General features: G+C 42.3%; 8 protein-coding genes across 10 annotated transcripts; 4 read left to right on the top strand and 4 right to left on the bottom strand.

The window, feature by feature from the left end:
• The first annotated feature begins 124 nt into the window (after positions 1 to 124).
• Positions 125 to 2,394, top strand: LOC108109880 (vacuolar protein sorting-associated protein 45). Its single transcript, XM_017218682.2, has 3 exons — positions 125 to 297; positions 364 to 562; positions 610 to 2,394. Exons 1-3 carry the CDS (start codon positions 205 to 207, stop codon positions 2,040 to 2,042), a joined length of 1,725 nt encoding a protein of 574 aa, XP_017074171.1. The 5' UTR covers positions 125 to 204; the 3' UTR covers positions 2,043 to 2,394.
• Positions 2,395 to 2,455: 61 nt separating this feature from the next.
• Positions 2,456 to 5,238, top strand: LOC108109871 (dynein regulatory complex protein 11). The gene is made up of 5 exons (XM_017218669.2): positions 2,456 to 2,757; positions 2,820 to 3,814; positions 3,872 to 4,780; positions 4,834 to 5,004; positions 5,064 to 5,238. The coding sequence occupies exons 1-5, from the start codon at positions 2,518 to 2,520 to the stop codon at positions 5,236 to 5,238; spliced, it is 2,490 nt and encodes an 829-aa protein (XP_017074158.2). The 5' UTR covers positions 2,456 to 2,517.
• A 78-nt stretch (positions 5,239 to 5,316) lies between these two features.
• On the bottom strand, positions 5,317 to 6,543 carry LOC108109903 (U6 snRNA phosphodiesterase). The gene is made up of 3 exons (XM_017218714.2): positions 6,346 to 6,543; positions 5,953 to 6,294; positions 5,317 to 5,900 (listed from the first exon to the last, which is right to left on the bottom strand). Exons 1-3 carry the CDS (start codon positions 6,441 to 6,443, stop codon positions 5,564 to 5,566), a joined length of 777 nt encoding a protein of 258 aa, XP_017074203.2. The 5' UTR covers positions 6,444 to 6,543; the 3' UTR covers positions 5,317 to 5,563.
• A 272-nt stretch (positions 6,544 to 6,815) lies between these two features.
• LOC108109927 (mitochondrial pyruvate carrier 2) lies at positions 6,816 to 8,020 on the bottom strand. The gene is made up of 4 exons (XM_017218730.2): positions 7,854 to 8,020; positions 7,602 to 7,765; positions 7,505 to 7,545; positions 6,816 to 7,150 (listed from the first exon to the last, which is right to left on the bottom strand). Exons 2-4 carry the CDS (start codon positions 7,744 to 7,746, stop codon positions 6,827 to 6,829), a joined length of 510 nt encoding a protein of 169 aa, XP_017074219.2. The 5' UTR covers positions 7,747 to 7,765; positions 7,854 to 8,020; the 3' UTR covers positions 6,816 to 6,826.
• Positions 8,021 to 8,709: 689 nt separating this feature from the next.
• On the bottom strand, positions 8,710 to 10,915 carry LOC108109914 (mitochondrial pyruvate carrier 2). Its single transcript, XM_017218722.2, has 3 exons — positions 10,057 to 10,915; positions 9,955 to 9,995; positions 8,710 to 9,287 (listed from the first exon to the last, which is right to left on the bottom strand). Exons 1-3 carry the CDS (start codon positions 10,220 to 10,222, stop codon positions 9,036 to 9,038), a joined length of 459 nt encoding a protein of 152 aa, XP_017074211.2. The 5' UTR covers positions 10,223 to 10,915; the 3' UTR covers positions 8,710 to 9,035.
• A 774-nt stretch (positions 10,916 to 11,689) lies between these two features.
• LOC108109888 (importin subunit alpha-4) lies at positions 11,690 to 14,537 on the bottom strand. Of its 2 annotated transcripts, none has more exons than XM_017218694.2 (6): positions 14,382 to 14,537; positions 13,962 to 14,140; positions 13,516 to 13,896; positions 12,629 to 13,459; positions 12,363 to 12,539; positions 11,690 to 12,304 (listed from the first exon to the last, which is right to left on the bottom strand). In XM_017218694.2, exons 2-6 carry the CDS (start codon positions 14,019 to 14,021, stop codon positions 12,209 to 12,211), a joined length of 1,545 nt encoding a protein of 514 aa, XP_017074183.1. In that variant the 5' UTR covers positions 14,022 to 14,140; positions 14,382 to 14,537; the 3' UTR covers positions 11,690 to 12,208. The 2 variants fall into 2 exon arrangements, with proteins under 2 accessions (XP_017074183.1, XP_017074191.1); XM_017218702.2 differs by having other exon boundaries at positions 13,962 to 14,085.
• A 150-nt stretch (positions 14,538 to 14,687) lies between these two features.
• LOC108109865 (protein Son) lies at positions 14,688 to 17,764 on the top strand. The gene is made up of 2 exons (XM_017218657.2): positions 14,688 to 16,823; positions 16,879 to 17,764. The coding sequence occupies exons 1-2, from the start codon at positions 14,967 to 14,969 to the stop codon at positions 17,587 to 17,589; spliced, it is 2,568 nt and encodes an 855-aa protein (XP_017074146.2). The 5' UTR covers positions 14,688 to 14,966; the 3' UTR covers positions 17,590 to 17,764.
• A 416-nt stretch (positions 17,765 to 18,180) lies between these two features.
• On the top strand, positions 18,181 to 22,737 carry LOC108110217 (zinc finger protein 883). Of its 2 annotated transcripts, XM_017219203.2 has the most exons (6): positions 18,199 to 18,978; positions 19,513 to 20,341; positions 20,548 to 20,634; positions 21,335 to 21,805; positions 21,864 to 22,013; positions 22,071 to 22,737. In XM_017219203.2, the coding sequence occupies exons 1-6, from the start codon at positions 18,826 to 18,828 to the stop codon at positions 22,151 to 22,153; spliced, it is 1,773 nt and encodes a 590-aa protein (XP_017074692.2). In that variant the 5' UTR covers positions 18,199 to 18,825; the 3' UTR covers positions 22,154 to 22,737. The 2 variants fall into 2 exon arrangements, with proteins under 2 accessions (XP_017074701.2, XP_017074692.2); XM_017219212.2 differs by lacking the exons at positions 21,335 to 21,805; positions 21,864 to 22,013; positions 22,071 to 22,737 and having other exon boundaries at positions 18,181 to 18,978; positions 19,513 to 20,455; positions 20,548 to 20,632.
• The last annotated feature ends 47 nt before the right edge of the window (positions 22,738 to 22,784 follow it).

The following is a 22,784-nucleotide window of genomic DNA, read 5'->3' as shown; positions in this document are numbered from 1 at the left end:
CAACTAGATATATATAAAAACTTTAATATATTGATAATCCTTAAATATTTTTAATATATTTATTAATTAGCTAAATTTACAGCTATCAAGTTTTATTGTCATCACTGCCTTCTTATCTCTCAAATATCGAAATTTAACCGTCACTAATCCATCTGTGTGCGGAAAAAAATTATTTGGGTTTTCTTGGTAAATTAGTTAGCAATAATGAATCTGATAAGCGGCATAAAGTTATACATTGAGAAAATGTGCGCTGAGTCGGGACCCGGCATGAAAATTATCCTGCTCGACAAGGAAACGGTGAGTACTGGAACCAAAACCCCGCCATATGACACCTTCCTTATTGAAAATCCACATCATTTGCAGACCAGTATAATTTCGATGGCCTTTAGTCAGTCGGACATGTTGCAACGGGAGGTTTACCTTTTCGAACGGTTGGACTCTGGAAGATCTAACGAGCGGTTGAAGTACCTAAAGTGCATCGTCTTTATACGCCCCACCAAGCAGAATATCCAGCTCCTGGCCAACGAGCTGCGGAATCCCAAATACAGCGCCTACTACATATGTAAGTAGTATAGAGCATCAATCTTATAATATTAAACCCTTAAATAGATTTCAGCAACATCATACCCCGGACAGACATCAAGTACTTGGCAGAGTGTGACGAATCCGAGTCGGTACGGGAAGTAAAAGAGCTGTATGCGGACTACCTCTGCGTTAATCCCAATTTATTCTCCTTGAGCATACCCAACTGCATGGCCAACCTTAACTGGTTGCCGGATGCACTTACACGTAGCATGCAGGGTATCACAGCAGTGCTACTCTCCTTGAAATTAAACCCAGTAATTCGTTACCGAGCGGGCTCCCAGGCAGCTCAGCTTTTGGCCAAGCTGATTTACGAGCAGATAACCAAAGAGTCCTCCCTGTTCGACTTTCGATCAAACATGGATGGTGCTGCACCCCCGCTACTGCTCGTGCTGGACCGTAGAGATGACCCAGTGACGCCGCTACTGCATCAGTGGACATACCAAGCCATGGTCCATGAGCTTTTGCATATCAAAAACAATCGATTGGACCTGTCCAATCGCCCTAACGTACCAAAGGACTTCAAGGAGCTGGTTTTGTCCGGTGATCAGGATGAGTTTTATGGAAACAACATGTACGCGAACTATGGCGAGATTGGATCCACCATTAAGCAACTAATGGAGGAATTTCAGCGCAAGGCCAATGACCACAAGAAGGTGGAGAGCATAGCGGACATGAAGAACTTTATTGAGTCGTATCCGCAGTTTAAGAAAATGTCCGGAACCGTGCAGAAGCATTTGTGTGTAATTGGCGAACTTTCGGCGCTAAGTAACAAGCGAAATCTTTTCGAGGTCTCCGAGCTTGAGCAGGAGATTGCCTGCAAGGCGGAACACTCGGCCCAGCTGCAGCGCATTAAGAAACTGATTGCAGATGAGCGTATGTCCATCGATGATGCTCTCAAGCTTGTTGCCCTTTATGCGTTGCGGTACGAGCGACATGCCAATTGCGACACATCCGGATTGCTGCAGATTATCAAGTCGCGAGGGGGTCGAGCTGCTGTAGTGCCGTCGCTGATCGAGTATGCTGGAACTCATGTCCGCCAGGGAGATCTCTTTAATATGGTGCGAATCACGGATGCCGTCAAGCTAACCCGAAATCTGATTAAAGGCCTTAAGGGTGTGGAGAATGTCTTTACTCAGCACACGCCACTACTTAAGGAGACACTCGAGGATGTTTTTAAGGGTCGTGAGTTAGATCCTCTCTTCCCGGCCATAAATTCTGAGCTCGTACCATTCCGACGACCACCGCAGGAAGTGGTGGTCTTTATTATTGGTGGAGCCACGTACGAGGAGGCTTTAGCCGTACATCAGTTAAATAATGCTGGCTATAGGGTCATCCTTGGTGGCACCACCATTCATAACTCCCAGAGCTTTATCCAAGAGGTCATCGCCGCCACTAGTGGTATCCAATTTAAGCACACTAAATCCATGATCAAATACTGTTCTACGGATAATATTTAAATAATTTTTCAAATAGCCCCAATTATATTGTTAACTATTTATTAACTACATATGCATGTGCATAATCCCTCTATATACTTCATAGTTGCAAAATTGTTTAAAAGATTTCGAAGATTTAACTTTTATGCTCTTTTAGCTTTACTTTATCTGATTTCCGGTAAGTTTTTAATTTCGGAAAACGATGGGTTTTATTACTAAGCTTATTCCATTAAAATCCATTGAGATACATAATCCTTTAAGCATATTCCATGTAATATATCTGTAAACATATTTATTGATGTTCTCGAGAGAAACTTAAGGCAACGCCTTTGACGAAATGTATTATATTCAACTATATATATGTAAAAAAATACAAAACCGTTTTTTTCCTAATAATTCCACCCTTCTTTCGCAAATAAGCTCCTTAGCAACTCTAAAAAGAGCTTGACGACCGTTTTTCATAGTTTAGTTCTACAGCAAAGAATCTTTAGTTACCATGTCTAGCACATATTTTAACGATATCTGGCATCAGTCCCAGCATGAATGCGAGCTGCTGTCTACAATTGATTACGAAAGGCAGCATCAGGATGTGGAGACAACTGTGGCTACCATGAATGCAACTGTTGGCTCCGTCGCCGCAGACGCGGATGCCAAGGCCTTGCTGCAGTCAAGTCTGTACGAGTTCTATTTGCGCTATATATGCCTCAGCAATCGATTGGAGGATGTTTATGATAATGTGGGTATCAAACTTTAAGGTTTAGTTATCACTCTTCAATTACACTTTTGAATTTTCGGTAGATGATTCAGCCCCAGAAACGGCAGTTGGTGCGTAAGCTGCTGGATGCTTGTCTTGGTCGTGTGGTGGAGCTTAAGCATGATCTGGTAAACATTGATCTAATGGAGTTCAGCTACAACGATGAGGTAGTGGAGCGTCTGCGTCTCACTCCCATGGAGACAGAACTAAGGATTCCACGCTACTTTCTTCGTGAACGTCAGCAGGAGCTGGAATTTCGTAAGAAGACCATGCAAGAAATCCTAGTGAAACTCGGTTGGCTCGAGGAGCATGAGATGGAAGAGACGGTTACCACAGAGATCGAAGCTATACGGATGCTCCAAATGCATGAGCGAGCGCGCCAAGGACGTTTACGTGCCCACTTTATGAAGGAGATCCGTATCCTTAAGGAAAAGGGAAAATCAGAAGAGCGCAGTGAAAAGGAGCGTAGTGACTCTGGTCTTTTGGCTGCCATGAAGATTCAGAAAATGTGGCGAGGCCATACAGCCCGAAGGATAACTCGCCGGCGCAAGATGGAGGAGATGATCCTGATTGGTATGCTTCCACCTCCTCCGGCTGTTGTTAAAGAACGGGCCGAAAAGCTCGAAAAGCTACAGCACAACGAGAAGCGGTATCAAGCGCAGGCTCTTTATGGCAAACAGTTTGAGGAACGGCAGCGCGCACTGCAGGAGGAAATCCGAGCGAAGCACGGCGCCAGCATGAAAGAGGATATCGCCGATGAGATACGTGCTTGGGTCAAGGATTGCTACGACAAAACGGGAAAGCTGCCGGACTTTCCCTCCGAGGATCAAGGTGGGTCCTTGCACATCTTTAGCAGACCTGGAACAGAAAGCGAGCATAGCCGCTCGTCTGCTCGCTCCTCCAAGGAGTCGCGCAAGACCAAGTCTAAGTCACCGGCACGCAGTGGCGACCTGAATGTCAACGAAAACCAGGAGGAGGAGGTAAGCTTTCAGCCGGCGCCCTCCGTCTGCCTTCCAGACATCCGCGCGGAAATAGATCTGTAAGTATTAATAACAGCAAAATCATTATCATTTATTTATGGTGAGCATTTCGCTAGTTTTAACGACACTTGGCGAGACAAAGATGAAACTGGTGTGCTGAGCCAGGCGGCCTACGAGGACATGATATACAGCGACAAGTACCAGGAGGTGGAGCTGGAGTTCCGTCGCGCCGTCGACGATGTGATGAGGCAAGAGATTGAGTTGCTTCAGACGGCTGTCGGTAAGAAGGTAAAGAAAAGCAGCAAGAAGACTCGTCGATCAGGTAAGAAGAGCAAAAAAAAGAAGGAGAAGGACTTGACACCGGATAGAACTACAGAGTCGCTGTACGAAGAACTGGTCACAAATGGTATAATTCGAAAATATCCGGAGCTGAGGATAAAACAATTTTTGGGCGACAAGGCGTTAACAGCAAGGAATGGTACGAACCCCTCACCGGGCGACATTCGTCAGATCCTGACGGAGTACTGCATCCTTCCGCTTGGATCGGATGCGATTCACAACTGCACTCCCCTTATACGCTCCATTTTACTGGCTGGACCCAGAGGATCTGGTAAAAAGGCCCTGCTCCACGCCATTTGCACGGAAGTGGGAGCTGTGCTTTTTGATTTAACTCCGGCTAATATAGTGGGAAAGTATCCCGGCAAATCTGGCCTCATTATGTTAATTCATCTGGTTCTAAAAGTGTCAAGGTTGCTTCAACCTGCCGTGATTTATATGGGCGATGCCGAGAGACCATTTATGAAAAAAATTCCGAAGACTGATCGCACAGATCCTAAGCGGCTCAAGAAGGATCTACCCAAGCTGATCAAGAACATTGCTCCTGAGGATAGAGTGATTTTCGTGGGCACATCAAATTTGCCGTGGGAGGCTGACCAAAAACTAATGCAATCTGTATATAATCGGTTTATCTATATTCCACGTCCTGATTACGGAGCCATGTCTCATGCCTGGAAAACTTTACTGCAGTAGGTTAACCTGGTGATCAATCTTTTGTACATTTACTGATTACTTTTTTTAGCGAATATTCTGGTGGCATTTCCAATCTTGATACCAGCGCCATGGCAAAAATATCTGATGGATATACCATTGGAGCTATCGATGCTTGTCTCAAAGAGGTTATGACCTGCAAGCGGAAACTCCAGTTGCGCACTCAACCACTGACCAATGCCGAGCTTATTAATGTTCTGTGGTGGGTACAAGTGATTTTCATAGAAATATTTAATATCAATTAGCTTTTCTGTTTTAAAGCTCACGTGATCCTGTGTATCGCGAGGAGGAGGAAGCCTTCGAGTCCTGGTGGTCGAAAACACCTCTCGGTCGCCGTCGTCAGCGATTTTTAGAGCTGGAAGAAGAGCGATTGCTGGAGGAGCAAGCTCAGGCAGCCAAACAAGGAAATGGCAACAAAAAGAAAGGTCTCAGCTAAGAGGTAAGGATGGTATAATTTTCGATTATTCGCCTAAAAATTCATTCAACGATGCAGAATAATTCATGATTTTTACTATTCACATTCATTGGTATCCATAAAAGGTTTAATGTTATTTTTCTATATATAAGTACTAAGAAATTACACATGTTTAATCATTTTTTATCCCCAATACAATTAAGTATTAAGTTATTTGTATACAGTCAAATAAAGAACGACATGCATAAATAGCAAGGTATATATACAGATATATGTAACCCTTCAGATAAAATGAAATAGAGGATCCAGAAATATCTTAATCTTAATCAAATTTCAATATTCACCCCTATTTTAAAATATAAGCAAAGTCCTTGTTGCCGCTTTTCAAATGAACTTTATTAACTGCCAGTGGAAGAGTGTCCTGATCTTCAAGGAGTTCCTGTAGTTCTGCTAGCTTGCTGTTCAGTAAAGTCTGCTGATCGCCCACGCACCACAGAAGACTGACATGAAACGAGGCAGGATCATAAAATGGTTGCAACCTGTAATCCAACATCACTTGGTCGATGGGTTGCAAGATCGCAGTCATCTTTTCCACAAAAGCAGCATCCAGAGGGGCGGCAATGAACGTCCTTGTTCGCTCCTCGTTTGTGTAGATCCGCAGGCCTTTCAAAGTAGCAGCGAACCTAAAAGAACTTTGTTATTGTTTTGATAACTTTTTTTACAGTTGAAACTTACCCAGCGGAACTGTTAAGAGCAGCTTGTAAAGATCGCGAAAACTCATCGATCTGATGGTACTGGAGTACTACGGTTCGACTTAGACTTAAGTGGAGTGATTCATTTGGCTGTAGTTCCAAGTCGGAAGACAAATTGCTTATAGCTTCAGTTTGGAACTCCTCCAATTGATCAACACAAGCTGTTGCCGGGACATATACGTAAGTTGCCCAGTTTCCTCGTTCATGCTTGAAGCTACGTATGCGTCCGCCATGTAGTGCAGGATCATCCACCACATCCTCTACGAACTCCTCGGGTTTCGGTTTCTTGGGGCCCAAGAGGGCGGCCGCTGTGGGCAGGGCCGGTCTTAAGCGGTTTAAATGTAGAAATCTACAGGTGAATAGTAAACAACTTTACCTTTTCAAGGCCACCATAGTAGGAGGGTGAGTACTTTCAATCAGCTCTTCATCTTCAGAAGCAGACGAGCTGCTCCCACCATAGTCAACAAGAGCCATTTTATTAGTTATTTATTTATTTTTATTTAATAAAAGAAGGAAATGACCAATAGCAAAGAATGCGCCGGGTCTTGTTAACATTTATCGATTAAATCAAGAGTGATGATAATCTAGCCTTTTTTTACCAAACAACTTTAAATAATTAAAAAATATTCAACGATTTTGAAAACAAATTAATGTACATATTAAAAAGAGGTAGTTAAAAGATATAAAATATTTTGCAAACAAATGAATGCAAATATTGAAAAGAGGTAGTGAAACAATCCTAGAAATAAAATTAGTTTAAAGGTATCTTTCTATAGATATCTTTGTACCAAAATATCGATGTCAAAAATATATTGACCGTTAAACTCAAAACGTGAACATTTTTGATTTAATTTAGACTAGAAAATAATTTTCTTTATTTTAAAGAAATCTAAAAAATGCATACATTGTCTACTACAAACTAGCTTCAATGGATTTTGGTTTTCCGCGCCATTCTTCTCCAGCTTCGATTGCTCCCATCTGTAGTTATAGGCCCTTCCCAACTGGAAGAGCTGCGTCAGACTCACAAAGAGATTCACTGCAAATAAGCTATAGTTCTTTGGTATGATAACCAGGGAGTAGCGAGTCCAAATGAGGTTCGTGGCGCCAAGAGCCAGACATCCGTTGGGTGAAATCATGTCCGCAGGACGCGTCAAATCACTTAGGCCAGCGATAACGAGGCTCTGTGGAAATAATTGAGTAAGTAGCGGAGATTAGAAAGATCAGGCTGATAATACAGGGTAAGTCCCCCCATTGACTGCAAATCTCTATGGCACGTTACCAAAGCTCTCTCCCAACTATTATGAAATATTCCATAAACCACAAAAACCGCACAATCATTTAGTTATCAGAATCTCGCGCGTGGAAATGAAAAAAAAATGTATTCATTTATCGCGAGCTTGAACAGGTTGCTGAGAATTAAACAAATAATAATAAAACACAATATGCTCCCACAGATTTGTTTATCAGCTCGGTGATAATATAAAATTGGCGAAGGACAATTAGGACAAGTTATACAACAAGCTTTCCAAACTTACCCATTTAACGAGAGGTGCCCAAAAGAATATTGTCTTGGGACCTTAAATGGTAAATCCGTCAAAATAAGGATTAACTCTTCCTTAATTCTCATGTTACCTGCTGGGTGCATCCATAGTGGTCGCATTTTGGCAGGCACATATTTATCACAGGCACCAATAAGTCCATTATATGCCCTGGAATGAAGACCCTTTCCGGTCGAAACTGGAGCAGTTGAGGGAGGAGGTGGAGTTGAGGCTGACATTCCGAACAGGAGATTATTCCTTGTTAATGCAACGTCCAACCAATCGAAGTGCCAAAATGAAACTAAAGTATTTTTTGCAAAACGAGAGCAATGTTGTTATAACCTACCTATAATCAAGAGTTTGTTGTATATAGGGTGATTGATTAAATGTGCTAGAATAATAGTCGATTGGGGATGAGATAAAGTTCCTCTCGTTGAAGTTGGGGAGCAGAGTGCCTATTAAAATCTAAGGCACAACAGCTCCAACGAAGCGCCCATCTACAACTGAGCTTTTCGAAAAGTCCACGGTCCATGTTTATGTTTCTAGTATTACGAGCTTAGACCTCCTGTTATCACCTACCACCTATTATCAACAATACCAGCCCCTCTTTTCTCACTTCATATTAGCCATAAAATAACTATAAAAGCAGAACTTGCTTACTACTAAAAGTTATTAGTAATATTGACTAATTTATATTGCCCTAGGGCAGACAATTACGTAACCCTTTTTATTTGTTTATAATTAATTAGTATTTGTACGTTAACGTAGTTGGAACAAAGAAAACACGTACTCACAATTGTGCATACAAGTATATGTACCCTCGTTAGACAGGTTTTAACCTTAAGGTCTTATATCTTAAATTACTGAATGAGAATTTTATTTAAACTAGTCAAATGTATTTTTTATCAATTATATTTTTATTTAGTTTAATGTAGCCGTTCTGGTATACAATTGCTTCTTTGGTTATCCCAAATTAACGCCAATTATCATGTTTATGTATAAAGTTATATTGAGACACATTTAGTTAACGCGCCATTGAATGTTTTAATACCTTTGATAAAAATGTTTTCAGAATAAGTTGACTTAAGCGCTTTCTTAACTTCTTTGTTAATGTGTAATTCCTATTACGTTAATGTTAAGCACTTTATATCTTTTATTGATAGTATTTCTTAACAACCAACCCTTAAATAAAAACAAGTGTATTTAACTACTTTCTACAGTCTTACAATATATTGGTTTATTTGTTGACAATCAAAAACTGTCCAATCGTTCTCGTATCCATAAAACTATACTCAAAGCCTCCACAGTTACAACTTAAACAATACGAATCACGTCGATAAGGCGATAGACCATAAATAATAATGGTTAACATATTGTAAAACGCAGATTCCCGATCTGCGAACACAGCTTCCTCTTCATCATTTCGTTAAGGTTGTGCGTTGTGGGATTGGATTTGTATGTATGTACATAACATTTCGATTAAAGTCTATATATATGGGACAGCACCGGTATTCGATTCGATATGTATCTAATTCTGCACGGCCGGCTGCTCCTGCTTCAGCTTTTCCTGTCCCTGATGGTAGTGGTATGCTCTGGCGAGCTGCACCACCTGCGTGATGCCCACGAAGAGATTCACGGCGAAAAGGCTGTAGTTCTTGGGTATGATCACCAGCGAGTATCGTGACCAAATGATTCCCGTAGCTGCCAGGGCGGCACATCCAGATACGGAGATAGTATCGGCCGGCCGAGCCAAATCACTTAAGCCAGCGGCAACAAGACCCTGAAAGAGAAACAAAGAAGTTTGTTAAAATACAAGTATGCTAAATAAGGGATAGGTTCATTAATCACTTTCTTAAAAAGAATACTTCCAAAATGATATTAGTCAGGCATGAAAATATATCTCAACAATTTACCGGTTAAATTTTCAGAAGCGTAAAAAGCTTAATCGAAAATATATTTTCAAAAAATCACGAAAATGTACGAAAATTAATTTCTGAGAGTTCAAGGACCAACTTTGTTTTCAAAAATATTTAGATATAAATGTTTTTCGTCATCTCTATATACATATATATACATATATGTTGGCGGTCTGGTTCATATCTAAAATACATATCAACTGATATCCAAAAAATATATAAACACGTCGAAATGACTAGCAAATGTTTAAAGATTTAGAGCAGTGTGGTAAAGGTTTCTTCTCCTTTCTTTATAGGGTTCCATAATTGAAGGCAGCAATCACACTCCGCTCACTAACACGAACGCAAACGGTTATCAAGCGCAGGTTGTTCGGAATAATGAAATAATTTCATTTAATAGCACCTGCGCACAGATTTGTCTACCGTCGTTTCGGATTTATAGTGAACGTATGTGTGCGATAATGAAAATCAGCGAAGGTCGTGCGTCGTCCGAGTTATGTAATCCCATCCGTCTGGCACTCGTCAACTTACCCATTTGAAGACGGGTGCCCAAAAGAATATCGTCTTGGGACCTAGAAATTGCAACTACAACTTAGATGCGGTCTACATATGTTTAAGGATTTCGGGACTTACCAGCTGGATGCATCCACAGTGGCCGCAATTTGGCGGGCACAAATTTGTCGGCGGCGCCAATCATCCCATTGTACAACTTGGAGTGCAGACCCTTTCCGGCGGAAGGTGCAGCCGTTGGTGGTGGTGGTGGAACGGGCGGAGGTGGCTGAACTGCAGCGGATGACATTTTCTGGTTTGTGCGAAAAAATTCCACGAGACTATGTGATGATAATTAATGCGTCCAAACTCGTTGCCTGGCAATCACAAAATAAAATCTACTACGAACGCTAAACAACAAAAGCTAGAAAGCTTTGCGAGAGAAAGAGAAAACAGAGAGGGCGCACCTATACACTAACAAAGTTGAACAGCTGAGAGGGTTATTTACTAACGTGTTTATTAAGACACGTTACGGAAATACCTATGTGTTTACATTCACATATGTAAATGCAATTCCGCTCTTAACTTTCTAAAAAGTGCAAAAATCATGCATTTGTCTGGTTTAACTTAATAGGAACAAGTTTTTGCCCGATGGGAAGTTCATTAGCTGCCGCAAAACATCCTTGACCTTGGAGAGAGTGTGCCAATTTCCGCAGCTAAATGTTGACGGAAGCAAAAGTGTCTCAATTAAATGCAGCGTTACAAATACAACTACAGAATATCTATAAATAGCACGTTATTGCAAATGTTTTGGTTTGAAGTCACGCGATACTAGCGATGTGCAATTTATCACGAATTTGGTGATTTTAATTCACAAAAACAATACCAATAATTGTATTACAGGTTTTTGAACTCTTTAAAAAAGGAAATTTCTTTAAAAGTTGTAGTTTTCTAATGAAATTAATTTCCACACATAAAAAAATAGAAAACATACTACAGCTGACGTAAAGATAGTTGACGATTAGGCCGTCTCTATTTTAAGTGTTAGAAAGCGTTGATTTTCCATGTAGCGTAGACAAACTAATTAAACAAAACGAAAGTAAAAATAATATTTTCTCAAAAAACTTAATCCGGTTAGATTAGAATAACATTTTATATGATATTATTCTAATTTACTGTCAAATTATCCATGTAGATGGTATGTAAGCAACATGTAAATAATTTAATTAGTTCCAAAGACGTCCGCCAGGGGAAGTCCTTAGACTTAAAATTAAAAAAAATTGCTACATTTAAATTAATAAAAAATATTTATTCATATATCTACAGAGTATTTTTGTATGATTTAATTGAGCACATATTAACTAAATAAGCTGATTTTAAAATGGTTTGACTATTGACTTTCATTCTCACCTGGTTTTAAGCAAAACGGTCGTTTGGCAGATGAGTCATTATTTAAAAAAAAAACACCAATCGATGGAAACGCCCAGTCCCTTCTCCTATAATACCAATTGTGTGGGTGATCTGATTGTTTATAAATATTTACTTGATCTGTTTCCATGCGAGAACTGTTTTTTTAGCTGCCCTACAAAAGACAGACGGCAATTGCGCATTAATGAGAAACGTGCTCAAGTGACGCACTAGCTTAAATAAATGCTAATTAACAGCAAATCGGCCGACACTTTCAATGCCTGGCGTTGAAACGCGAAACGACTAGACACACTTGTGCTTATAGTTTTCCACTTAACTTATCTGCCTGGAAACAAAACCATGAGTGGCCTTTTGCTTTTATCGTTTTCATGTTAGAAATGTATACATATGTAATTTCAATTACAAATCAGAAGCGTACATATTTAAATAATTCCATATAAATCAAATAGTCCTACATTGTTTTTGAAATTTTTGTTTCATTCCTGTGTGTGTATATATTTTGGGTGATCTATAGCAGTCACTCGAAACGGATTAGTCCTTGCATTGCACAGCCACACACCCACAAGTGTATGTATGTCTGGATTTTGTAATTTTGATAACACAGAATTGAGAGAAGCTAAAACGGCTGCAGCGGTTTTTCCGATGTGTATCCTCCCGAGTTCCTATCCTCGTTCCTAAAAAGAACCCGGCTGCTACTACTTGCTGCTGTGTGGTGAACAAATTATAATGCTATTATTATGTGAATTGGTTGGCGGCTCGTCGGGTTGTTATACACAAGGGTTTGTGTACGGATAAACGCCAAATTATGTTTTTTTCTCGTGTTTGGTTTTCACTTTACTGCTACTGCGGCTGCCTCCGGATTGGATCATTAAAAGTTGAATGAATTCATTGGTAGTTTATCGGCATTCGGGTCGAAGGTATATTGTGTACCGTCTGAACTTGGTGCCATAGTAGCTTGTTCGCCCTGTAAGGATTCAAAGATGTTTCAAAATCGGTTCTGTTAATGATAATATTTAGCTCACCTCATCCGTAAAGTATTGATCGATGATTTCATAAGCTAATTTGTAAATTTCAACGTTTTCGTGGCTCTGCAATCGCTCGATCTTGGCCAGACCCTCGCACTCCTCAATAAAGTTAGCCACCGTCTCAACGTGAGAATCGGCCACTTTGAGCATGTTATTTAGGCCATCAAGAACAACCTGAGAGAAGAAACAATAATTTAGTGTTAAGATCCGACATAAGAAACTTACAATAGGACATTTGTTCGTAAGCCCTAACCCCAACTTACATTGATAACTTGCGTATCCTGGCACGAAAGGAGGTCACAGAATGGCGGAATGACGCCCTCCTTAATTAGGGTGAAGACCTGTTCCCTGTTACCACTGATGGTTAGATTGCTGATGGCCCATGCGGCCTCCTTCTGTGTCTGGAACTCGCCTTTGCTCAGGTTTTCGATGATTTTCGGTAGGAGGCCTACGTTTATAACGGCCTGTACCTGCGACTGATTTCCAGCGGTAATGTTTGAAAGGAACCAGACTGCCTCCTTGCGGATCTTCTCCTTGGGATGAGAGAGGAGGGCCGGGAAGTAGGAGAGCGCATCGTAGTTGAGCACAACCTGTGTTTGCTCATCCGAGCCGGTCACAATATTGCCTACAGCTCGCAGCGCAGCGGTCTGCACCTTGACCTCATTGTTACCGAGCAGCGGTATCAGCTTGGGCACCACTCCGCTCTCGATGACCATTTGGATCTGCTCGTTACCGCCATCAGTCAGATAGCTAATGGCCCAGACCGTGTCTACCAGGATGTTCGTGTCAGTGTGATGGATTAGCACATTGAGTGCAGGCAGGATCTCAAGGATGGTGGCTGCCGGTGGCGGCGGATCCTTGTTGCGGCACAAATTCACAATCACCCAGGTCACATTACGCAAGAATGAGATGGGGATGTCGGGTTTGATGAACGACAGAAGTGGCTGCACCACACCGTGCTTAATGACGAAGTCACGGAGCACAGGACCATCGCCGATGATGTTGCCCAAAGCCCAAACGGCTTGTTCGCAGACATTGGGAGCAGGCGAGTTGAGAAGTTGAAGGAAGAGCGGCACGGCACCGGCGGCAACAACCTAGAAAGGTTTAACGTTAAAACAAAGGGAATGCAAAGATGTTAGATTAAACCAACCTGATTGGTCTGGTCCGGAGTTCCGGACGCAATGTTGGTCAGGGCCCAGGCAGCCTCGAACTGAAGCATTGTGTGATTGTGTTGTTTAAGGCACTCCACCAAAATGGGCAGAATGTCGCTGTGGATTAAGTCGTTGATGGGTGGATTCTTGTCCGATGATAGCAGCTTGCGGGCAGCCTGTACAGCGGCCAGTTGCTGCTCCGGCTTGCTGTCATCAGCGGCTGCCTGGGCCAGCTTCTTTAGGTTGATAGACATGGGCAGCTGCTCGTCCTCGTCTGTGTTCGAGTCCAGATTGGGCACATTCCTCCTCTTGAGGATGGTCTCTTCGCGCTTGTTCTTTCGTAGCTCCACGGTAACTTCATTGCGTCGTCGTCGCATTTCCTACATATTTACAAATTTATTAATAGTAAACCCAAAGTTGTATGCATATCGGTTAACCAACTTACATCCTGATCTTTCCCTTTATTTTTAAAGTTTTGTAAACGATTCTGCTCCAGAGACGTCATTTTCTGTCTGTTTTTCGTATTCTCTTTGCCGCTTCAACAAAGGACCGCTATTGCGTTCGGCTGGCTTAAAATGCGTAAGATAAAAATTAATTATGTGCGGAGATGGCGACGTACGCCTCCTGGGAATTTTGTTGAACAATTAACAATTTGTTTCAATTGCACACCAGCCAAGGGGAAAATTTAATCGCACACACACCAACGCATCGCCAAAGAAAAAATAACGTACAATCGACCAACACAGTTGCAGAGCAGCACGATGGCGCAGACGATGAAAAAATAAATGGCGTAAAAATACACGGAAATTAGCATCGCAATTGCCCAAAATTGTCTTCTTCATAAATCTATGCATATGGTACTTACGTTTGCAGTTGGAAAATTGCGTTTCTCCCACGACACAGACACTTTCTACGCCTTTTAAAAGTGATCAATTTCTACTTTTTTTTTTTTAAAAAATTGAAATTCGGTGACAGCGACGTGAGTGAAGTTGGCTGCGTTTCGGAAATCGGGACTGCCCACTTATAGGCAGGGTCGATTGGTGCGGCTATCGCCAACGACTGGTTTCATTCGATTTGCGCTTGTTATTTTCAATGTAAAAATATATTTTTATTGAAAGTTCAATAACACAAAGGCTGTTGAAGTTGTAGTTGTCATTAGATACACTAAAAGAAAAATATACTTTTTGAGATATGTTTAAAAATATCTTAATCTCTTAATTTGTTTTAGCCAGTTTTATTGTCAGCTTTATTCCTCACCTCTAGTAAAATATCGATTACTTTACTCTTGCGAATTAAAAATACTATCGAAAGTGCCATTACTATTATTGAAACCCTTCTACCAGGCGTGCAAAAAACATTTAAAACATAAAAGTAGTCCTTTTTCTGATGTGTGGCGCTTTTCCAGGATCATGTATGGATACTAGGACGGGCCACATCCATCGAACGAGCTATGACGGAGAACACAGAGAAAGTAGCAAGCGTGGAGCAGCCGCAACTTGCGGACCTTAAGCCGAATCCCCCGGACCAGGAGCAATTTGCCTTAGCCGAAGTGCTGCCATTTAAGGTAAAGAGCGAGCGACCAGACGCAGAAGTTGAGGCTAAACTACGGGCACTAAATGCCAAAATCAAGGCCGAAACGTTAGCTCTGCAGCAGAAGAGCAACAGCAAAGAACAGGGCGATGAAACTGAGGATAGCGAGAGCTCTTCAGAGGAAGACGAAAAGAAAGCCATTGAGCCGGTGAAGTCTTCGAACGAGATCCTAGCCGAGCTATTTGGCGTGTTTAACGCCGCTCCTCCAGAAAAACTGCTAAATGATAAGAATCTCTTAAAAAAAAAGAAGGTCAAAAAGGAAAAAAAGGAAAAGAAGGCCAAAAAAAAGAAGTCGACAAAATCAGATGGAGAATGCAGCGAATCGGAGGGGGAAGCCAAGCACAAGCATAAGCGCAAGAAGCACAAGCACAAACACAAAGATGGTAAAGTAAAAGATAAGGAGAAGGATCGGGACAGGGATAGGGAAAAATCTAAGGAGAAGGCTGGGGTGCAACCTGTTCCCGTAGAGAAAGAGAAAGACAAGTCTGAATGCAGAAAACGACGCTCTGCGGAGGCTGTTAACCAGGCGGAATCCTACCAAGGAAAGCGGGAACGGCTAGAAAAGGATAAGGAGCGTGATCGTGAACGTGAAAGGGAGCGGGAAAAAGAACGTGATAAGGAGCGAGACCGTTCCCACAACAGCTTCTACAACGGACACCGGGAAGCGGATCGCTTAAGAGGATCTGAAGCCGCTAAGACCAAGTCACGACCGGCACACGACCTCTCCGATGTCTCGCTCTCCGACGAGGAGTCATATCTTCGAGAAAAGGCTTCCAATGGTCACCGAAGGCCGCACAATAGCTTTTTCGATGGTAAGGATGAGCACAAAGTGTCACCCAAGCGAAACACACGTGAATCTAACTCCAGAAGGAGTCGAAGGACCAGATCGCGATCTAGAGAGCTCGGAATCGATAAGAAGCGCCTGCTTGAGATTGCGAGAAAGAATGCCATAAACATGTTCAAGCGAGGAAACCTTCCGGGTGTGGCCAACATGACGCCGGAGATAAAGGACAAGGTACTAGTCAAAATGCGCTATGGTGGACGAACTGTTCAGGATCTGACCGACTTTTGCAAGAAGATATCCAACGGTGACGGATTATCTGATTTGAGTTCCGAAGAGGATTCCGATGTAGACAAAAATGGCAATGCAAAGGCCTTTCATCATCCCTTTCAGTTAAAGGAACGGGAGCCTATTGTGATGCACATACGGAATTCGACGGCACTGGTTCCAGCAACACCCCGCCACGACGACCAAACGAAAGCCATAACCATGCAGTTCCCGGTATCCTCAGGACAAACTCATCGTAATAATGAGGTTTGGGTACCGGTGGAACGAAAGGATTCCCTGGTACCGCTGCCCTCCCTGCCGCCCGCTAAACAGGCTACCAATATGTTCAAGGAAATTCCGAAGAACGTCTTCGCCAAGTCGATGCCTTTGCAGGTGCAGCAGGAGCCCGCTTTTAAGTCAGTAGATGGAGTGTCCCTAGTCCCAGCTGCAACAGCATCTCACACTGTTCCTCAATCCGTCCCGCTGTCCGCATTGAAAGACCCCGCTCCTCCGTTGGCTGTCGCTCCTTTCGTTCCCGAGGTGCCCATCCCATCAACATCGCCAATGTCGCCGGCGCAAGGTACTTCCATTTTTCAGAATGTGACGCCGCCCTCCATGGACGTCTCCACCATAATCACGCAGCGTCTTAGTGCCATACGCCGCCTGCAGGTATGTTTACATTTTTATTTTTCGATGATGTGTGAATATATATTTTTTAATATAGGACAATCCGGCTGATTCTGAGGCTTTGTCAATGATGTACAATGCCCAACGCAACATGTCGACGTGGGCCAACTCTAAGCATCTGCCTGGCCAGTTTACAGGAAGCACAGGTGCACAGGTGATGAAAGCCCACGAGCTGAACAGTGGGCCCCAGTTATGGGTGCGCAAAGACCAAATGACCTCCACCAAACCGGTGACTGGTGGAATGGGAATGACATTGCTGCAGAAGATGGGCTGGAAACCGGGCGAGGGATTGGGCAGATGTAAAACCGGATCTCTGCAGCCCCTCCTACTCGACGTGAAACTGGACAAGCGCGGCCTGGTGTCGCGCGAGGACCTGAAGCCGCTGCCATCGCGTCAATCGGCCGCCCAAAGAAGGAACAAGATCGCAACCGGCCCAGTCGGTGGTGGGGGACTTGCTGGCTCAGGTGTGGTACCTGGACCGGGACCAGGTACGGCAATCCCACTGATCACCCAGGATAAGCATCCTGTGTGTGTGCTCAACGAACTGACCTCAAAGAACAAATGGACGCCACCACAGTACAAGCTACGTCAGGACACCGGTCCCGCTCACAACCGCTCCTTCCTTTTCTCTGTTGAGATCAACGGGCAAACCTACACTCCTGATCGAGGATGCAACAACAAAAAGGAGGCTAAGCTAAACGCGGCCACGTTATGTTTGCGATCATTAGGCATCCTTCCTCCCAGTTAGGGACGGTACTAGGTCTAGGCTAATTTATAGTTAGTATATAGAACATTTTTCCCAAACTGTACATACAGGTAGCCCTAGGTCTAAATTTAAATGTGTTGTTCGTTTGCATTGGGAGATAAGTAAATATATTTCTTATTTTTTGTAAAATTTACAAGAATTTGAGGAAAATGGAAAACATATTTATACTTTCGGCAAATTCTATCCTACATATCATTGAATTTTATCGTTGTTATAATTTAATTATAAACATTTAAAGGTTTTAGCAGCAGAAAGAAGGTTTCATAAATAAATTAAAAATATCAAATTTGTTTTTTTTTCTATGTATTCTATATATTTTCATTTTAATTATTGTTAGTATCTCTAATTTAAACTTTTAAACTTTTTCTACCATCTTTTTTTTATGTAATATTTATATTATCAGTTCATTTAGTTTTTTTAATAACTACCGCATTGTAAACAATATCCGTACTTTAAAGTTTTTCGGAGAGAAGCTTTGACGAGCACAGGAGCGGCAGTAGAATTGAGAGTGTGGGAGAGCGAGCTTTTTACAACAGTGGGTTACGTTGAAGTGGGCCATGGGAAGTTTGATAAACAAAGTGATTGGAGCTTAATTTCCCCCACTGTGCTACCATGGGCATGCAGTTTTCGCACGCGAGCTTTGATTATTGCCTGCCATCGGTGCTTTTGCGCAAGTACACAAACAAAGCCAGCTGTTTGACTGGGTTAAACAGTGGGACTGGGACCATCAAAATCTCTCGGTACTGCAAGTTCCAAAAGATTGTTCCTCGGCTAAGGTCAGTTCACGCGGAAGCTCGAACTTCGTCGGATGGCGAACACGGACAATTGGATTGTTGGCTAGGCGCAGAAGGGCGGGCCAAGGGAACGAAAGGAGCAGAGGTCGTCACCCGGATACAGACAAAACTTTTCCGAGTGCCCCAGTCCCCAGTCCTCGAGTCACAGCATCCAATCCTAGAAACGTGTTGTAAAAATACTTGTTGTGAAAATATTCAAAACACACCGTACAGATGCTTTCGAGCCACTGCGTTTTGGGATGTGGATGCAGATTTGGCTGTGGTTTTCGAATCGGCACAACCAAACAGCTAACGTAATTCATAAAGTTGCATAATTACGCCACATGAATGGCTGGCGAACCCAATTTGGGCGTTGCAGTTGCATGTTGCCATTGTTGATGCACTGCCGCATTTTTCGCTGGCCACTTTGTTTGCGGCTACCGCCATGGAAACGTGTCGCACCTGTGCGATTTCCATGTTTGTGTGCGATTTCGAGAATGGCAGCAACAACAGCCACTTCCTGGACCTCCATCATCCCAACTGCTGGCCTAGCGAAATGGCCCAAATTCGCCTGCAATTCGTCAACTGGAATCTAAAGGTGAGTGCACTGAAAAACAAGATCAAGGATTATTATGAGATACCTCAATGTACCTTTAAAAAATGTTTTTAAAGGGCCTTATTAAAATTTTTCATATGTAATTGTTTCTGAAAATATATTTTGTTGATACATATGTACATACATATGTAGGATAACACGTTCCCTAACTTTTTAGTGTGTGTAGAGATTGTTGGCTTGTATTTGTCTTTTTAAAAACTTCAACTTTTCGAAAGTGAAAGTTTGTGTGTGGACATCAAATTGCGCAGAGGTTTCGTAAAATAAAGCTGCACATGCTGGTAATTTTCATGTTATGCCTAAAGCTTTTGGGAAATAGTCAATTTGAAGTTTTCCTAGGAAATCCCTTATTACAAAAGCTAAGCGAATGATATTAAAGTCTCTTTAAAGATACCTGCCAAGGAGATAGCCCTTGATAAATTATAACTTCATTAAGAGCCTAGAATAAGGATACTATTTAATATTTCTAGCTATCTTAAAAATGATATAAATACACCGTGTGAATATAAATAATTTCAGATCTCTCCCAATGATGGGTTGCCTCAGAAGATATGCAGCGACTGCTTCACCAAGTTCTGTTCGATAAATGCATTCCGAGTGGCCTGCCAAGAGGCACAGTTGAAGCTGTCGAACATTTACGATAAGATCGATGCCAGTAGCCTAGACGTCGAGCACCAGGAGGAATTGGACCAAGCAGAGGAGAATCAGGGAACAGAAACATCCAAACCAACAACGACGGTTTCAGTCGAAACACAACAACCAAACACTGCCAGTGAAACCATACAGATTTTTGTGGATGCCGTAGACATCGACGAGGAGAACGGGGAGGAGGAGCAATTACCGGAGGATTTGGCCTCTCAGGACCTAACCATTAGCTATGCCTGCAAGTTTTGCCTGCGACCGCAGGAGAGCTACCAGCTGCAGCAACTTTTACTGGAGCACATCAACACCAGCCACGATCCGGAGCAGCCGTACAATTGTCCGGAGTGTGAGGCATGCTTCCAGGATGCCGCCTCGAGGACAGTGCATCTGAAAAACAGCCATGTGGAAAAGCAACATGCCTGCGAGGTGTGTGGCAAGAAGTATAGCGATCGGCATAATCTGCGCCACCATGTGGAGAAGTACCATTCGGAGACGGATTTCGAGTGCGCATTGTGTGAGAAGCGCTTCTACACCCGCAAGAGTCTGAACTACCACATGAAATGGCACAATCCGGAACGCCAGTTCAAGTGTCGGCACGTTGGATGCGAGCGACTCTTCATCAGCCAACGACACCTTATGTGTCATGAGGCCACCCACTCGGGAACTAGCTCCAGGAAGAGCGAACACTGCGGCTTCTGTGGAAAGAGTAAGAACAACCCAACAGTCACTTCCAAAATTTGTCAACAAGTCATTCCAAATTATTCATCAAAGTTTAAAAGCGTATTGATTTTAATATAGCGCATACGACATGTTACACATAGTAAGCATCTAGATCAGGCTGTGATATCATACTCTAGAATATCATTTTGTAACTAAAACTAATTGTAGATAACCTTTTATTATATCCGCCAGCCTTTATTCACCTGAAAACTCTTCGCTGGCACATTTATAGACAACACGGCGGAGAGAAGCCCTACAAATGTGCCAACTGCTCGGAGGGTAAGTCAAGATGAGCCTGCTGGATGATCCTCTGGCTCGGAGACACCTACACGGGATCTTCTGCACCTCCGAAAGGGGTGTTTTAAGATCCTCCAACTTAAATTATTCACAAACATAAGCATTAATATATCATATATCAATCTGTCGCATCATATATCAACATTCTCACAACCAACATGCGCTTTAAGACCATAGAAACTGAGCCAAGCCCGGCTGCTTCTGCCGCCTCTTATAGTGTGTTAGTCAAGCCAAAAGCAACGGTAATCATAATGGCTAAACCAGCTCTTTTTGAATACCTTTTTAGCCATAGCATGCGATTAACGAAAAGCAAATGTTTTGTACTTTGATTTCCTCTTAGCCACTTGATTAGCGTTTTAACCCATCAAACCAACCAAACAATGCATAACCAAATCCTTCCACCGTACGAAAGCCTGGAGAACAGCATGACAGCAATTACCTAAATGATCGTCCTGAAATTATGAAACAAATTTTTTTATTATTTATCAAACAGTTAATATTTAAAATTGTTAAAGTAAACATCGTCATTAAAAAATATATTTCAATTTTCAACCCAACGTTCCAATTTCAGGACGATAAATTTCCGAGTGCATATCTTTCTACTTCATGACACCCTTCGACTAGCCACCAACTTAAACCCTATATCGACCAAGTGGTAATCCTTGCTTATTTGTTTTCACAGTTTTCGCATCCTATGCGGAGAAGCGGATTCATATGTTGGAGCGGCATAGGGAGAATTTAACTGCAATAGAGCGGAGCGAGTGCATGTTGTGCCGTCAGCCCTTTACCAGTGAATCGGATCTAATACACCACATGTCCGTGGAGCACCTGCAGCGACCTGGAGCTCCGGTGATCGCCAACAATAAACGGGTGTTACAGCAGAAGCGCGAACGTCAGTACTCCGGACTCTTTCAATGTGGCAGCTGCACGCAGAGGTTCAACATGAAGTCGGCTCTGGAGCGACATGCTGCAGTTCACTCGGAGAAGGACCGCCCACATGCCTGTCCGCACTGCTCGAAAAGGTTCAAGCGGGCCCAAGACATGAAGTGGCATATCAAAACGCATGAGAAGGAAAAGCCTAATGTATGCGATGTTTGTGGTAAGGCCTTCGCGCTAAAGTATGTGCTTACCCAGCACCGGTTGAGTCATGAGGGTAAGTGGACTTCATATAAATAATATTTTCTTTGATACTAAACTCACATCATTTTTAGTATTGGAGAAGAACTTCAAGTGTAATGTTTGCGGTCGAGCCTATCTGTTTGAGAAGTCATTGCGGCTGCATCAACGAGTTCACACTGGCAAAACCTACTATAAATGCGATCTCTGTCAAGAAAGATTTGTCACGCACATTAAGCTTAAAAGTATGTATGGCAAATCATTCATAAGGCGCTTTCTATACAGATCAAAATCACTTCTAGCTCACATGCAAAAGACACACGCCTCTCAGCCGCACTCCGCGGACCACCCTCTGGATGATCTGATCAACATTGTGATTTCCTAACCAAGTGGAACAGCAAAGATTTCTGTTATAGCTAAGCACAAACACAGAAACTGTAATGCATTGGGAGCGTAGCTCTCTGAACTCAAGCCTACATAGACCATACATACCCTCCATCCAATTACTAGACCACATGCACACAGCGATCTTAGGATCGTTAATGTGCTTAGAGCTTTATTTAGTAAATACTCTGTAGGCGAAATCTAACTCTATATCCCATATAACTCTGTCCATTTCTTCTATCAGTCCTTAAGGCGCTTGGGCTCCATATCTCTTTCTATCTCTGATTCATATTTATCTCACAGAAAGCCTCAAAAACTAAAAGCACTTATATCCACTTGACCATTTAGCGATAAGCAATAAGCAATGTGAACAAAAAACATGTTATAAGAGCAATTTAAGCTTAATGGCAAACTTTTAATGCTCAAGAAATGCATTTATTTCCAGATGAAACCGAGAAGTATTTACAATAATTACAGAAAATGTATAAAAATATTTAAAATATTAATATACTATAAATTTTAAGATACGTAGTTGCAGATATATTTACCAAATTCATGTTCCAAGTAAACATTCATTTGACCAAAGCTGAATAAGTCGTAATTTTGAATTGGGCGACACTTCAATCACGTTT

The sequence above is a fragment of the Drosophila eugracilis genome, unplaced genomic scaffold (assembly GCF_018153835.1).
Source record: "Drosophila eugracilis isolate 14026-0451.02 unplaced genomic scaffold, ASM1815383v1 contig_47, whole genome shotgun sequence".
Taxonomy (NCBI): domain Eukaryota; kingdom Metazoa; phylum Arthropoda; class Insecta; order Diptera; family Drosophilidae; genus Drosophila; species Drosophila eugracilis.
The sequence above is the reverse complement of the archived record's forward strand: the minus strand, read 5'-3'. Positions and strand labels throughout refer to the sequence as shown.